The sequence below is a fragment of the Artemia sp. Qi Xiang Cuo genome, chromosome 3 (assembly GCF_049724085.1).
Source record: "Artemia sp. Qi Xiang Cuo chromosome 3, ASM4972408v1, whole genome shotgun sequence".
Classification (NCBI taxonomy): domain Eukaryota; kingdom Metazoa; phylum Arthropoda; class Branchiopoda; order Anostraca; family Artemiidae; genus Artemia; species Artemia sp. Qi Xiang Cuo.
Window position 1 is genome coordinate 10,088,353 of NC_142796.1, and position 17,489 is coordinate 10,105,841.

Consider the following 17,489-nt stretch of genomic DNA (forward strand, 5'->3'; position numbering starts at 1 on the left):
TCCAAGTTTCAAAACTTCTTGGTAAGGAGTTATGAGAGAAGGCCCTGTTTATACAAGTTTTTTTAAATAGCTGTAAGGAATGAAACAAGTAAGATTTTCCTAACTACTAGAACTGAAAGTCTGGTAGAAAATCAGAAATCAATAGGATGCAGGAAAACCGGACGCAGACTAACTGATTGAGCGTTAATATATGAATCAAGGGCGGATCCAGGATTTTTTTTCGGGGGGGGGGTTACTAATTTTTGACTTTTTCGGGGGGGGGTACTAATTTTTGACTCAGTTTTCGACTAATTTTATTGATTTTTACCTAGGTTTTACTAATTTTCGACTGTCAAAAATTTCGGGGGGGGGGTTCAAACCGGGTAAACCCCCCCCCCCCCCGTGGATACGGCCTTGATGTGAATGGTTGTGCTACTTTCGATGTAATACCTTAAATTAGGTATCCTTTTCTCAGACCACACTGCCATTCTATGACAAACAAAGAAACGGATTTATCCCCATTTGAACGTTTATTTGGTTGTGCTACTAAGTATGGAGCTTTAGAATTCAGTTGCATAGACTTTTTTTTGCAGTACTTGGATGTTGTTCTAGTAAACATGAAGGAGTAGACTGACCTTACTGTGGCAAATCGCAGAATATGATTTTTTATTATTATTATTACTTTTTTAGTAACTACGAATTGAAATACTGTTTATATCCATTAAAACATATATTTTTCCTGAGTGTAAAATGTCGAAAATATCTGATAGAGGTTAAGGGGCTCGTACAGAGATGACGGTTGGGGGCCGTTGGGGCGCAGGCAATAACCCCCTCTAGATTTTTAAAAATATATTTATTTTGTATTTTATTGTAAATATGCTCCTCCCTCGTTTTAGTTATATTTTCCTATATATACCTATCAAACATTAAAATAAACACCACGAATCCCATTTTAGGTCAATGGTTGCAGAACTACGAAATAAAATATTAGTATTATGATAATAAAAAATATCAGTTCCAATTTCCATTGCTCCAATGAAGTTATTCATTTTAATCTATAATCTGTATTGGCCCATAACTATCGAAAACGCCTTGACAAATGTCAAACCCACACCATAGTGTGGGTCCGCCACACCCTGGGCCACAATCACAGTGAAACGGGATATATTATAGTTTATTGTGTTGTATTTTATCACAAAGACTAGATAGCATTCTGAACTCAAAAGACTTAGCTGGGGTAGGTATGGGGAAAATATTCAAATAGATGGGATGAAAATCTGCATAATTTTTGGGACTGATGAAATTCCAACCCCCCCCCCCCCAGCATGTTACAGCCTTGAGTATAGACAAATACTAAGCAAGTATCCCTCTCCGAATGCCCCGAACGTCTCAACTTAGTTCCCTTAAAGTTTCCTGAGATATTGCAGATACACGCTTTTGACAACCTTGGATGCACACAGTGCATTTTATTTTGTTCAATTTCCCACTCAGCATGCCCTGACAATTGAAACTTAATGCTCATAGATGTTCCTAGATATCGCAGATATTCCCTATGGGCAAAACTGGATGCACATAGTGCCTTTTGCTTTAGTTGAAGATCCCCGAAAACTGAGGGTCCAACATAATACCACGAGTTTGTCCCAGGATATTGCCAAGACACCTTTATACAATCTGGTGACGTATATTTTATTTTGATTTAATTTTAGGTCTCTCCAAACTGTTCCTAAAGGTTTCCACCTAACACCCTATTTCATTCCTGAGATATTGCATCTGTCCCAGTTTGACAACATTGGTACACTTAAACAATTTCGTTGTAGTTCAATAGTAGCAGCTGTAGCAGTAGTAGTATATATGTAGTACCTTTTGATTGGTTCAATATCCCTCTAAGCATGCGCTGAGAGTTTAATTTTAATGCTCTAAGCTGTTCCTAGGATCTAGCTGTTAAGCTGTTTCAATAACTTGCATCAGCAGAGTGTATTTTGATTAGAGTGAGTGAGTTAGATTGAGTGATTAGTTTAACATTCCCTGAAAGTTTCACCTTAATACCCTCAGCTTCAGCAATAGTAGTTAACTGTAGTATTAGCTTTAGTAGCAGTTGTTGCAGTAGTAGTAGTGGTACCAGTTGTAGTAGTAGTAGTAGGCAAATAGTGCCTCTTGGCTAGTTCAACATCAATCTTAACATACCCTGAAAGTTTAAACTTAATACTCAAAGGCCATTCCCGGGATATTGCCGATACACCCTTTTGGCAAACTGCATGTACTTAGTATTCAATCCCGCTGTGTAAATTTCGTTAAACGTTCTCTGCAAGTGTTTCACTTTAATACACTTTGCCTAAGTACTAGTAGTAGTTGCAGTATCATTATTAGTAACAATTTGTGCGGAGTGCTTTTGATTAGTTCAACATCCCTCTCAACATGCCCTGAAAGTTTTCACTTAATACTCTAAGCCGTTCTTGAGAAATTGTTCATACACGCTTTTGGCAATCTGATTGCACATAGTGCGTCTTGATTTCGTTCAACATCCCCTTAAATATTCCCTGGAAGCTTCAGCTTAATGCCATTAACTTCAGTAGTAGTAGCAGCACCACCCGTAGTAGTAGTAGTAGTAGTAAGAATAATGGTAATATGCACGTAGTGTCCTTTGGTTAAGGTTCGATCAGACGCGTAGGATTTTATCAAAATCCTTTGAGGGTGATAGGATTCCTATGAGGTTTTCCTGATAGGACGATAGGATTTTTGAGTTGAAATTTTTTCAACTCCACCCTATGAGGGTGATAGGACTTCTGATTTTACAGGGAAAAACCTATTTTACCTTCAAGAGGAATGAGAAGATTATAAAAATGACTGATCAAAGCCCTGAAAGAGTTAATGTGAAAGTAGAAGCATATATGGACTTGGTTGCTTTTGTTCAAAACCATCCTTGTCTGTATGATACAAGCAATAATAGTTATAAAAATGCAAAATTTAAAAATGACCGATGGAATCAAATAGCTGTTGAAATTGGACAGCCAGGTAGCCTACTGTCTTATATACTCCCTTTTCCACATTGATAGGATTTATGGGCTTGCCTTTGCTTTTTATTTGTTTTTCTTATGAACAGTTGGCTCATTATACAAATTAAACCTTTAGGAAGGGTTTGAATCCAATTACAACTACAGCATTTGTTGTAGGCTACTGATGTGATTGCCCAAATTTGCAGTTTTTAACATATATTGGTAAATATGGAACAATCTACATAGCCTATCTGACCAATGAACATACAACTTAATGCCTATTTATGCGGTATTTATTTAGCTTTGGCCCCCTCATAATGAGGCTATGTTTAAGAAAACTATTGTTACTAATTAAAATCATGTATAATGATCCTAGTTCTTATATTATTGAAGGGAGAACCTTTATCATCAAGTCTTTCCTCTAAAAATCCTCAAAAGTGAAAAAGTTTCCTAATATCACCACATGGTCCTCCACATAAGGAAACTTGTTAAGAAAACAGTTCTTACTTCAGAATATGCAGAATAGTCCCAGTTAACATATATTGCAAGGGGAGAATCTTTATCTTCACTTCTTTTTCCAGTTTTCTTAATAAATTCATGAATTTTTTAGAACCTATATATAAACAAACTATGTACCCCAATCCCTGTAATATGCAAATTTATTCCCAGAATTGAATCCTGAATTCAAATTTATTCTTCATTTGCATCACAGATCAACTTTACCCCCACCCCCATGGCCTGCAAATATATAATCTGATTTTGATTCATTTAGGCGTTGGCATAAAGTTTATCTGTGATGCAAATGAAGTTTGTATTTAGATCCAGAATGCAAATCTGGGTATATGTTTACACATTAAGGGGGTGGGGTATGTACTTTGTCAATATGTATTCACGGTCATACCCAGGGGAGGATTGAACCCCCCTCCCACCCACCACCCCAGAAAAAAAAATCCTGGGTACAGCCTTATGTATATGTTCTAAGAAATTCATGAATTTCTTAGAAAAACAAGGAAAGGATTGAAGATAAAGGTTCTTCCTCTTCAGAATATGTTAACTAGGATTATTGTGCATATTATGAAGTATTATTTTCTTAACATGTTTCCTTATGTAGAGGATCAACCATGCATCTATACCTTCAATTTGAACCCAACCTTTCCCAAATGTATAGTCCATATTATATATTTACCATGTGTTTATTGGTTAGTATAGAGCTGCATGATTTCCCGCTATGTATGTAGACTAAGAGGAAGGTCACTTGTACCTGATGCTGCCCGTACTGCTTTTAGTTGGATGGAAAATAATCCAAAGAAAGTCCCCTTTGAAAAGGAGCCAAAAGTAAGATTGGATTTGTCAAAGCTTGGAGGTTTGTCCCTTCAGTCTGTCTAAAAAAACAGATAGATAATTGTAGCTTTGTTCATTTCCTTTTTTTTCTTGGATCTGATTATACAAATAAAGACAAAATAATAAGCAATAATTTTATTTAGATACTCACACAAAGATAGTCAGACAATAGAGTTTCAGTAAATAATTGGGCAAAAATGGCATAAATTCAGTCTGGTTACTCAAACAACACTGTTTAAAAATCATTTTCCATTTTGTATATATTTTCAAAATTTTGACATTGCTATATTGACGTTTTGCTCTTAGTCCAAATAAGAATGCCAAAAGACAGGTGGTTCCCAATTAACCTTTTTGTCTACTTTTAACTCTTTGTATTGCATCCATTTTTTTTTTTTTTTTGCATGCTAGCTAGTTGAAAATAAATGGGTGTGTCTTGCAATTTAAATTTATATATAATGTTTTGGTTGCAAAATATTAGTTTGTTTTGATTATATTCTTTTTTGTACAGGTTGCAAAGTAATAAATTTTTTCAAGAAGCCCAATTTTTCAAACTGTCGAGGAATCGAAGTTTTTCTTAATTTTGCTTCATGTTACATTTGCAGTTGGTTAGATGTGTTTCACTTGATGATCTTGTCATATCTTTTAATGGTTATTGTGATTAGAAAGTATTTTTCCTATAGATGATGACTGCATGTTATCCTAAAATATTTTATTGAAACCTTATTGATCATTTTCCCATAGATGATGCCTGTACTTTATCCTAAAATATTTTGTTGAAATCTTACTGTTAATATTTTTGTGCAGTCACCTCTAATTATTGAAGATTTACTCATCCGTCATGCCCCTTATGTGTAGTAGACCTCAGTACTGTTTATTTGTGCCAACTTCAGAAATGTATTAACAATCTACTAAGGACCTTCAATTTATTATAACATTTTTGTTTTCAGTTGAATAGTGCAAAAATACCTGGAGGTATCTGAGAAATGAATTTTTCAAGAAGCTTAATGCACAACAAAACAAAAGAAGTGGGGATGGTGGCAAAGATTGGGGATTTTCAAAGTGGCCTCACTTTAGGTCAATGCAATTTCTCTTGAAGCATCATAATCCCCGATGGTAAGATTTACCGTTTTGATTTATTGTTTATACACAGTAAGTATTTATAGGTATCTAAAAAGAGATATTTTTGTTACCTTTAAAAACATTCCTTTATATCTATGTCATGGACTGGTTTCCTTAAATTTAATATTGAACACAATTAATAATTCACCCTAAAAGCAGAGCTTTTCTGTGTGGTGGAGAAGACATAACTAAAATAACATAAAATAAAAAAGTTAAAAAAGATGGATAATTCATTACTCTAGTCCAAACATGAAACCTAATCATAAATCCACCAAAAAATAAAGGGATAGTATTTGCTTGCGTTTTGTTAAGTCCATCATTTCAATATGCATATTGAGGATATTTTCAATGAATTTCATAACCCCAGATACTTTTCCCCTGCATAGCCACCTCACCCATACTAACTTAATCACTAATCAGTGCTCTTACTGAGAGGTTTCAAAATAGTTTGTTGCCTTTTTTCCTGGTTCCTGATATATGTCCTGAACTAAACAGGGCTCCTTTGTCTATTTTCATTTGTTTGTATGTTGCTATAGCCATTTTCCTTTAAATTTTACTGCTTTGTGAGGCACCTTGTCCCTGTAAGTTTTTATTTTTCTCCCTGGACTAATTGAAATACAACCTCCCCCCTCTGTCTATGTTTGTTTTTTTTCATGTTCCATTTATGTATACTTCTTTCTTAATTAGTTTTTAATGTTTTTCTATTGTTCTTCATGCTCTACTTGACCCAAGAAGCAAATTTGAATCTATTAGAGCCTCTAATAGTCTTTTGGAAATATATATATAATTATACTTTCATAAATAAACTTTAAGTTCACAATATTTCAGTAGCTTTTTATGAACAAGACTTGATATGCGTTAAACAGTCACCAAGCTCAGTGGCAGATTGGAGGGGGGTGCCCCCAGCGTAGTCTAAAGTAGTGTAATTTACTTAATTAAGTAAAGTTTACATTAATTAAACTTGCTCCTAATGCAACTTTATTGGATCAACCTATTTTACCCCCCCCCCCTAAAATATTTTTATCGGATCAACCTATTTTGCCCCACCCCCTCCACACAAAAAAAATCCTGGATTCGCCCCTGACCAAGCTTTAAAAGAAAGTTCAGAAGGAAATGGCGTCAAAATAGATTGTTCCATTGTTTCAAAAGATTTGCCAGTGACAATTTTTTAGTATAAAATATTTAATAAATGTTGGCCAAAGCTCTGCATTTAAGATTATGGAAATTGGATTCAAATAATGCTGATTACAAGGCTATTAAGGGATAGTAATCGTTGACAAACTACCAACCATTTGTATATTTCTTATGTTCTGTCTACTTTCTGTGAAAAAAAATAGACTGTTTAATTATCTTGTTTTCGAAGGTAGGTACAGATAGGGTTAAAAACTAAAAATATATGTGCTGTGCAGTGTAAATGGAAATATTTTCAACTTACTTTTTCTTGCATGACATCAGGGAATCTGGTACATACTGAAGAGACAGTCATTATTCAGCTCTCTGGAGATGATGGAATCGCAGACCTGCCCACTACCACTTCAAGTGATGAAAGCTCAACATCAAACCTCTACTCAGATATTCCTCAATCCTCCAAATATCAAACTCAAACTCCTCATGTGGAATCTTTCCCCATCCCCAGATCCACCAAAGCTCAAACTCCTCCTGTGCAATCTTTCACCATCCCCCCAGCCTCCAAATATCAACATCAAACTCCACATGTGAAATTTTTCACCATCCCCCCATCCACCAAATATCAAACTCCTCATGTGAAATCTTTCCCCATCCCCCACATCCTCCTTCATAATCTCAAATCCCAACTGCAAATCCCAAGTGTGTCAAATCCTTCACCAACCCCAATTTATTCTCCTATTCCAACCACTTTTGTTCACCTAGAATCTACTCCAACCTTTTCACCTACTTCCACCTCCAACACTCCCAATAACCCTTTAACCTCCCAACCTCCTAATAACCCAAGACCCTTCACTTCAACCTCTTCATCTACTTCCACCTCCAACTCTCACAATAAAAGAAAAAGACTCCCCACTGCAACAGAAGAATTACAACAGACAGCAGATGTACAACATACCATGTCTATTGTCAAGCAGTTTCTTGAAACTAGGATCAATAAAAAGAACGAGTGGGAAGGGTCAAGAAACTATGGATTTTGTTGCATGCTTGCAAAAAACTTGGATGGCCTTCCCTTGAATAGCCAAATCCGTATTCAGAAAACTATTCTGGAGGTTTTTGAACAAGAGCTTGATAAGCTTGAGTAATTGTGCTTTTTTTATTTTTTTAAGATAAACTATTATGCTTATCAAAACTAAATTATAAGCGTTATATGTCGTAAGTTACTTCTACAAAAATTTTTTTTGATTGATTCGAATATGGCTTCCTCAATTGGATGTGGTTGGATTTGATCAAGTCTAGGTCCTAATAAATCATGTATGGTAGGTAATCTTATTGCTGGTTTTGGCGCTTAAGATACATAGATAAGATAGATAACTTTTTTATTTGTTTTGATATTATATTATAATCGGTAAAAACTTTCGTATAAATTAAAGGGCAGTTATTCAAAAAACAATTAAATTTATTAATTAAAAATAATTAAAGTAAACAAAAAAAAAAAAATAAAAAACAAAGGACAAGAAGAAGAAAAAAAACTTAATAAAAATAAACTAGATGGAAGTGATGAAAAATTGGAAAGCCATGGCTATTAGAGTAAAGCCAAGACAGATTGTATCTGAGAGATGCAAAGCTAGCATAACTTTTAAAGAAACATACAACAATGGTTGATAGATAGTCTATCATCCATCCTAAGGGAGAACTAAGGTGTAGGGGATTGAAAAAGGCAATTAAAATTGTCTATCAACTCTTTGATCCATTTGAAGGTAATTGGAGACCCCAAATGAACAAATAATCATTAAAGCAAACCAAAAACTATTCAAGACAAAAATTAAATAACATTAATACGAGAAACAATCCTGCCTAGTCCAGTATATGTGTCATGTTACCAAAATACAAATTAAAATAGTACTAAAAACTACGGAAGACAAGAATAAAGTAGACACTAAAGAAAAGGAGATTACTAGCACAGATAGAATGGCTATTGTTGAAAAAATATTTGGATAATTTTTTCTTTCTTTCCGAATTTTTAAAATAAATATTGTAATTTTGATACCTTTCTGTGCCTGTTTTAGTACTGGAAAAAAAAGGGGCTTAAAAAAGAAACATCTTGAGGTTTTTACTTTATGGGGTTTAGGAAGTGTCTTGGGTTAAGCAAGTAAATAAAAACAAAAAAGGAAAAAAAATTGTATTGCTTAAGAAACATTACAAATTCAGTGGCAAATAGCTTCAATTTCAAAATGAAGCCAAAACAGGCTTTGAATCTGATTGGAGTGTTGGGGTTGAACAAAACATTATATTTCAATAGCTTGTTAAATATGTTTGATAAATAATAACAAAAAAATTATTTTTTAAGATCAAAGATGCAAAATTAGTTTTAAGATGCAAAATTGCCACAAGGAACCCATAAAAAAAAAAATTTAATAAATAAATGGGTTTTTTCTACAAAATAGTTTTAGTTCTAGAAAGATAATTTTCATCTATTATTTTTTTTCTATTCCTCAAGATTATCTGGCACTGTTCTCTTTAATGAATACTAATCATTAAAAAATAAATTGTACTAAGATGCTATTCCAGTATTTACCCCAATCCCAAAACAATACCATGTTAATAACTTCGATTTAACCTACATGTTTTATAGAAATAGCCTCAATTGCAAACTGGAAAGAGAAAAAAAAATTTGACTGACTGAATCTAATATATCCCATTATGCCCAGACTGATCCTGCCACGGAATAAATCCAGGACCAGTAAAATATTCCTTAAAGGTATTTCTTACTAGGATAACATATCTAGATGAGAAATTGCTGGATAAATTTCCGGCTGACGCTAGGCTAGAGCTGTTGCGCTAAGAGCCTGGAATAATTTGCCTATTTACTTCCCAGTCAACAAGGTTGGTGAAGTTATGTCATGACAAATTAGATCCTGAAAGAAAGTTATGCAAGATGCAAGTGGTTTTCAGTATCAGGTCTATTGTTTACAGCTTGCAATTGACACTACTTTTGAGGATTCTAAATTTCATGGACATTATCCCAAATGCATTGTCCACCACCCTTCGAGCCCGTGACAGACTGTAATTAAATATCTTTTGTTGTTGGGTGAGGCTGCCATACTTTGGATATGGCCGCATTAAGTTTTTTTGAAGAGGAAAAGCTTCATCTACAACAAAAACAAATGGGAAAACATCCTCTGAGTTTGGCAACAAAGATGGGTAGGGTGGCATTGTGCAAAGCAGTACCAAAGCTTGACATAGAAAAGACAGTACTGTCATTTTTCTTTCCTTTAGCGCCTACGTCAATATAAATAAAATTGTAGCGAGCATCTACAGCAGCCATTAAAACTATGCTGTAAAATTGATGGAAATTGAAAAAATCAGAACCCGAATTAGAAGGACACTGAATTTGACAGTATTTTCCATCAATTGCCCCAATGCAATGTTAAAAGTCCCGAAGTTCAGAAAAATCTCTGGCTAGTGCATAAAGATCTTCCTTTGAAGGTGGCTTCATATAAATAGGTTGTGAGTTTTTTCAAGTTGTTTCGCATGTTTTTTTTATGATACCTGAAATTGCGGATTGTCCTATTCTGTAACACAATGATAATGTTGCCATAGAATTCCCACTTGCGAGATACCCGAAAATAAAATATTTATATAATATGTATATATAAAAGGGAACTTCCACAAAGATGGGATAGTTGTCATATTTTCTAAATAAAAACTGATTTGTATAAATTCAGTTGCAAAAGAGAATACAAAAAAAACTGGGGCCACAAGATTGAAATAAACAAACATTCAAGTTTGAATTTGTTCTCCATCTAAGAAAACAAGTGAAAGGAGATACACTCAATAGTCCAAATCCATTTATATCACACTTATATGCTTTCTAAAATTGGGCATAAAATCGAAACCTTACACTGACTTATTTTCTGCAAAGTACAAAGGGTAGAAAACTTTCAATTTATCTTAATGACCTAGCCTCTGAGAAAAATTATATTGACTGTTATATATAAAATATTTTAACAGTCAAGAAAATCCAAATAAGGTATTTTACATTCTATCACAAAGAATTTCATCAAGGCGATTTTTTCCTCATTTAAATGTGGTAGTGTCGATCACATAGCTTAATCAAGTGTTTGTAGTAATAAATAGGTCAAAAACTGAGTGAATATTCCTCAATAGATAAATACATTGCCTGAGGGTAATTATGGCGATGCAAAAAAAAAAATATGTGTTTGTAAGACAAAATATCTAAGGTAATAAAACATTTATCCTGGCAGTTTTTTTTAATCTAAATGTAATTACTCTATAAAAAAAAACAAAAAAAACAATATAACAATATTAACATCACTTTCAGATTCTTAGCCTTTATGCCAAATATATCTATGAAGCCTGCATGTTTTTACAAACAAAATTGGATTAATTGTTTCACAGTGCAAAACATGAATAAACTGCTTAACAGTAATGGGAACAACCAAATAGGGGAAACATGCTTCCAACTCAGGCATTTATGCATAAACCATGAATTCAGTCTGGAGGAACAAGACTGAGTTCAGGCCATTTTCGTCATATTGTTTACTAAAACTCCTTTATATATCTATCTTTGGGATCATATTAAGCCTCTATTCTTTGATTTATAAATAACATCATAAGGTAAAAGTAAAAAACGTCATCCAACTTCACCTACCACAAATCAGATGGATGAGTGAATCACATTCAATCTTGATACTCTTTACTTCACAACATTGAACAGGTAGTTCAAAACAAATTCCACCTCTAACAATCCTCCCTCCCCCATAATACAAATACCGTACCATAAAAAGCATATATGCATTTGGAATCCACAGTGAATTGTTGAGGCTGTTCTTTGGTGTGTATAGACAATGAAGAAACAAGTGAGTATGAATATGAGCAAAGAATAGGAGGTTTAAACTTCAGATAAGGTTTTTTTTTTCCAGAGAGGAATTTATCAGCAATATTGGTACTGAGTCAGTATGATAGCAATATATGTTATCAAACCCCAAGAATCTATACTGGTTGGCTCCTAATCTATACTAAAAGCAAAAGTACAGAATACTTCTCACCTAAGTGTCACAGCTAAACGGGCCTTAACTGGAATTGCAGGTCTCATTATTGTGTCCTCTTTCACAATATCAGCTTGGACCAGAGTTGCAATAGCATTCACATGCTCTTTATCCATCCGATAGGTTTTAAAAAACAGCTCAGGGTCCATCTCCTCCATTTCTTTTGTGAGAGCACCAAAGAACCCATGGATATCTCTCAACTGAAAAACATTCAATAAAGACCAAAATCGTTAATATGACTAATCAAGCATCTAATAAGACTACGTCCAGCATCAGAGAAACCTCATTTTATTCATAAAATAGTCAGAAAATTGAACAAAACTTTATAACTTTCTTCAACATGTATTTTAAATGTTTCAACTCATATGCTTGTTATGGACAATATCAATGCCCTCCCCCCTGTTTTTATATTGCCATATTTATTTGAACTCTTAGAGAACCCCAAAGGTTGCATATTAAGCACAAGAAACTTACAGGAGTGAATATACAATACAAATTAAAGCAAACAATGTCTTATAAGCCCTAGAAATAGAAGAGAAGTAGAGATAGTAGCTTCAAACTATCTTCCTAGGAAATCATTGAGGCTCTGGATCCATTCCTTAAATCTTATTTGCCTAAATCTAAGATAGCCAAAAGCCCTTTATTTAGAATTTTACCATTGAAACTTTCAGAAAAGACTTACATCACAAACACGGCTTAAGAAAAGTGTTTAGAGCCTAATCCCTTTGCTAATTCAGTAAAATTCTGCTTAGGTACTTTTGGAAATCATGGAAAGGGGTTATGTTAGGAAAATGAAACTTTCAAGGATGGGTTTAAAGGCTAAGGTATGTCATTGGAAGGTGTTTTGAAGTACTTATATCCACTCCTTCTCTCTCAAGAGGGTTCTGAAATGTGTCTACATGACAGGTCTATATTTATTGAAATTTTGACCAAACAATATTTTAACTTAATTTTCAGTTATCAGTTTCTTTTTCTCTGGCTTTAGTTCTGAAAATGCATTTCTTGTTATTTGAGTTGAATTTTAAGCCACATCAACATTCTCTTTTCAAAATTTAGGAAATGTATTTGCATATCTTTAAAACCTTATAAAGTGGGATTGAGAAAAGTTGTGAAGCTGAAAACAATTTTGTTGTACTTCCTTGAAGTAGAATATCTATTTTGCAAGGTTTCACTTTTTGAACATAATTTTTTAAGGCTCATGACCCTCTAAAGGGAGAAGGAGTGGAGGTAGGTATAACAAAATTCCTTCCAAGAATATACTTTAGCCTGTAGACCCATCCTTGAAAGTTTCATTTTCTGAACCTAACCCCTTTATAAGATGGTCAAAATTAGAACTTTATTGCTAATTCTTCATTTACAAGGTTTTTAAAAAATGGAAATTGTAAGCAATATTAAATTTAGAAAAAAGTTATAGGTTTAATGCTGCTTACTTGTCTATTTGAATTAGGGCTAACTCCTTAAAATTGTTTTCAAAACCTAGTTACAAAACATTTAACTAAAAAAAGAATAAAGGAAAGAGATTATTCTGATTTTCCCAGGGATGAGAAGGTTAGATTAGGCTATGTCAATAGTCTAGAGCTGTCTTCTTTATCTAGTCTAGGCTATACAATCTTCTAAAAGGGAATATGTGGCAAGAGCTTGTAAATACTTTCCCAGGACATGTTTTAGGCTTTCAATTAATTGCTGTAGGTTCTTTTTTGTTGCTCTAGCCTAGCCACTGGGCTACTTTCTGAAATAGGCAGGCTAGGCCTAGCAAAAAGCTCATCATCTAGAATTTTACCTAGCAGTGCAAATAGACAGTCAATTTCTACCAAATCGTAATATTGAGTTAGGACTAAAGTGAATACACCATTTGATGCCTTTTTTTATGCTGATTATGAATATAGCCTAATAAGCATCTCTATCGGAAATGAATTTCGGCCCCCCGTCCCCCTATATATGCCAATTCTGGTTTAGGTTAGGTATAGCCTCTATAGGGGGGGGGGCTGAAATTCATTCTCGATAGAAATGCTTATTCTTTCATAATCAGCATAAAAAAGGCATCAAATAGTGTATTCAATTTATTCCTAACTCAATAATATGATTTGGTAGATATTGACCAAATAGACTACTTCAAAACTAGTAAAGCATGCAATCAGTACAGAATTTGCATTAATGATATTAGGAAAAACTGGAACTTCCTAGACCAAAAAAAAAGTTGAGTAGACCTAGTCATCTGTGTAAATTATTGAGCAATGAGAGCATGTACTGGAAAAACCCACCATCTTCTTCTTTTTCTGGATCTTCTGTTGCAGATACTAGTAAAAACAGTTGCACCTAACAGAGCAGCTACTACAGCTAAATCTTCAAGGTTAGAATTCAAAGACATTTTGTAATATTTCAAATTTCTTGCTATAAGACTTTAAAAATCTGTCAAAACGACGTCTGAACGGAATTCCTTTCAACCTATGAGGATTACCTTACAACCTTATAGGAAAATTCTACGCGTCTGATCGAACCTTAAAGATCAGCAGCCCTTTGCAAGGAAAATCTAACGCGGTGAAATATTCGTACATTCTCATAAGGGTAAGAGAAAAAGACAGGAACATCTTTAGTACCTTCTTCAAATCCAATCTTGGAATACTACAAGTGGAATCAAAAAGAGCTTGAAACCATTGAGCAGTATGTTACTGATCTCAAAATAATTGCAAAGAATTGCAGCTGTGACCAGCAGGAGAAAAATATATGGTGAGAATAACTAACAAATATATAACCTGCGGAAAATTGCTTCTTTCACTTTCATTGGTTTATTTAATTTCCAGTCTTACCAAAAAACGCCAAATAAAGACCCTTCTATATCCCCTCTATAAGGAAGGTGATAAGGGTGGGTGTGGTAATTGTGGAGGCTATAACAGAGTTTAGAAACAACAGGGTTTCAAGTCCGTACCTTTTCCCTCTAATATCTCCGGATCTCAAAGATCTACTCCCAATTCTCCCACCAGATACTACATCTTGGGCACAAAACTGGCGAGCTGGGAGAAGAGGTATCTTAGAGAGTCATTTTCAGAATATATCTTTCTTCCTGGCCCAAAGTTAAGTTGATTCGTTGCAAAGCATTTATCTTTGGCTTCTTTGCAGATGTTCGGAGGTGACGTTATTAAATCCGTTGTTAACCCTTATTATTCAATCCAAGTTTTGCAATTTAAAGCTCATATAGGCAATATGGAGCTAAAGATAAGTCGTATTACCTCTCAAATTCCTCTAACATTGTCATACATGACTTGTAATGAAGCAAATTACACAGTATAATGATGATGTTTAGACTCAATGATGCCGTATATAAAGTTTTAAGAGAAGAAAAGTGTGGTTTTTGAAATTGGAGAGGAAGATTCGTGCAACTTTTCACTTTTAGATTAATAAGTGAGAAGTGCCTGAGTTATCAAACAGTTTTGTTCCTCAGTTTTATAGATTATGAGCAAGCGTTTGATTTTGTGGATTGAAGAGCTTCAGTGAAGGTCTTATCCTTGTAGGGTATGCCAGATACATACGCTAAAATGACTAGCACAATATACGAGAATAATATGGCTGCAGAAATGACATTAGTAGATGTTTTTAAACAGTTTTAGAATCAGGAGTAAAGCAGGGTTGCCTTCTATCGCCATTTATATAGATTATTTTGATGGATTTTGTCCTAAGGAACAAAGATAAAGGCTGCGGGGGAGCATCAAATCAAATGGGAAAGTAATATTCTCCTGGACTTAAATTATGCTGCTGATTTGAGTGTCCTAGATGAAAATATTAGTAAAATTAAAGATTTCTTGAAGGTTACAAGAGTTCAGTGTGCATGAATAGGTTCGAAAATTAACCTTAAGAAGACCAGTTCACTTAGATTGGTAATAAGTAAAGGTGAAGAGATGCTATTGGGTAAATAGAAAATCAATCAAATGGATAGCTTCATGAAACTAGGTATTAGTAAAGATGATGTATGCAGTGAAAAATTTAAAAGCATAATAGCCAAGGCCAAGGGTATTATTCATAGTTGAAAAGGTTTGGAAGAATTGGAATATAAGTCTGGAAACCAAAATTATAATGATACAAGCTACAGTAATGACAACGGTCAAGTATGGCTCTAAAACTTGGTTGCTCCGAAAGTTGGAGGAGGCTTTGTTAGATGTTTTTGAGAGGGATTGTCTACGGATTCGTTTTGGTACCCGTCTGACTGGCCCTATTTCAAACAACATGATATACAAAAAATATGATTCTATCCCAATTCATAGGGTTGTAATGAGAAAAAGGTTGAGGTTGCTAGGACACATTCTGCGGGTAAGGATAATAAATTGTCAAAAATCGTCCTTTCTGGCCAATTTATCTAGGGGCAAACAAAAAGCAGGTCGTCCCCAATAGGAGTGAGAAGAGGTGGTAAGAACTTGGAGTTTTTGGGAGGGTGTAAAGGAGGCTTAGGATAAATTGGGATGGAGGAGCCTACGTAGCTATGGTGACCTCAAGCGGCTTGGTGTTGCAGTGAGTTGTTATTAGTAGTGAGTACTTGGACTTAACAAATGAAAATGGGAGATTTTTTTTCTTAAGGCACATGAGGATAGGGTAAATTTATTTGTTTATTACCTGCGCACAAAAAATGAAACAAAAAAGGAGAGCATATAATCAACGGAAAAAAAAGATAATTTCTTGATATTACTTGCCGCTATTATACAATGTCTATCCGGGTTGCAGCGGTAGCTAGCAACCTAATAAGAGCCGATCACGTCCAATACTAAGAAATGTAATAGCCCATAACTCCTGAAAATAGTGTCAGATTAAAATATTTATAGAGGCATTTGCTTTAACATTCTTGTTCAGTTTTTCTCACAGTGCCGTGGTAGCACCAAACTTGCAGTAAGTTTGTGTTGTATAAACTTAAGACTTTAGTCTTCATATATACTTTTAACACCTGACTAGTCACAATTCTTTTAATTTAGTGCTTATTAAGTTTGAATAAATCCATCTGAATGATGAAGGAAATTTATTGAACTGATCAGAGTAAAGCTGTAAAGGGTGGGATGGACGAAGAGCGTTCCTAGCCTTGTTGGCTTAGTTATGTGGCGAGCCCTTTGCATGACTACTATCAGCGTATCTGAATTTACTATTTTTATAACAAACAGGAAAGTAAATTTATTGCTCATGAATTAATTTTTGATTTAATTATTCTTTATTATTAATACTGAAGCAGATGTGCGTTAATTGCTCATAATTTAGTCGATAAGAGCCGAAGAAAATTTAAACCATACATAAGAAGAATTTTTAAGTGACTGAACGCAGGCACTGTTTCCAAAAAAGAAATTTTTACTATTTTTTTTTAAGCCAAGCTGAAACTCATTAATCTTGTTCTGGCAAATATTCTATCTTTTGAATTTTACAAGGTTTTTAGCACAAATACCCATAGTTAAAAACTCTTTGATTTTGCAGAGCATATGAAAACTTGGGTAGCTAACAACAGATAATCGAAAAAATACTAATAAAACTGGAATGGACTCAACCGACGATCAGCAGAATAAAATTTTGGATAGAAATGTGAAAATTCAGTTAACAAGTGGTACTTACTCAATGGCTATAAAATAATGCCGCATGTCATAAAAAGGAGGCCTAAGTACTTTGTTACATTTTCATCTGATACTGTGTGTGTGTGTTTGTGTTTGTGTTTATGTGTGCGTGTGTGTTTGTGTGTGATGGTGTTTGTGTTTGTGTTTGTGGTTGTATGTGTGATTGTGTCTTTGTGTGTGTGTGCATATGTGTATGTGTGTGTTTGTGTCTGTGTGCCTTTGTGTCTGTGTGTCTTTGTGTCTGTGTGCCTGTGTGTCTGTGTGCCTGTGTGTCTGTGTGTCTG

The 17,489-nt window shown here is 34.3% G+C and overlaps 1 protein-coding gene and 1 long non-coding RNA gene across 2 annotated transcripts in view; both read right to left on the bottom strand.

Annotated features, from left to right (window-relative positions):
• LOC148953742 (uncharacterized) overlaps positions 1–11,823 on the bottom strand; it is a 251,121-nt gene extending 239,298 nt beyond the window's left edge. The window contains exon 1 of the long non-coding RNA XR_016141552.1: positions 11,630–11,823. This is a non-coding gene — a long non-coding RNA (uncharacterized LOC148953742). The remainder of the gene's footprint in view (positions 1–11,629) is intronic.
• Positions 11,824–12,142: 319 nt separating this feature from the next.
• LOC148953747 (chromosome-associated kinesin KIF4-like) overlaps positions 12,143–17,489 on the bottom strand; it is a 78,108-nt gene continuing 72,761 nt past the window's right edge. The window contains exon 8 of the mRNA XM_089085876.1: positions 12,143–12,151. Within this exon, the coding sequence (XP_088942002.1) occupies positions 12,143–12,151 (9 nt within the window). The remainder of the gene's footprint in view (positions 12,152–17,489) is intronic.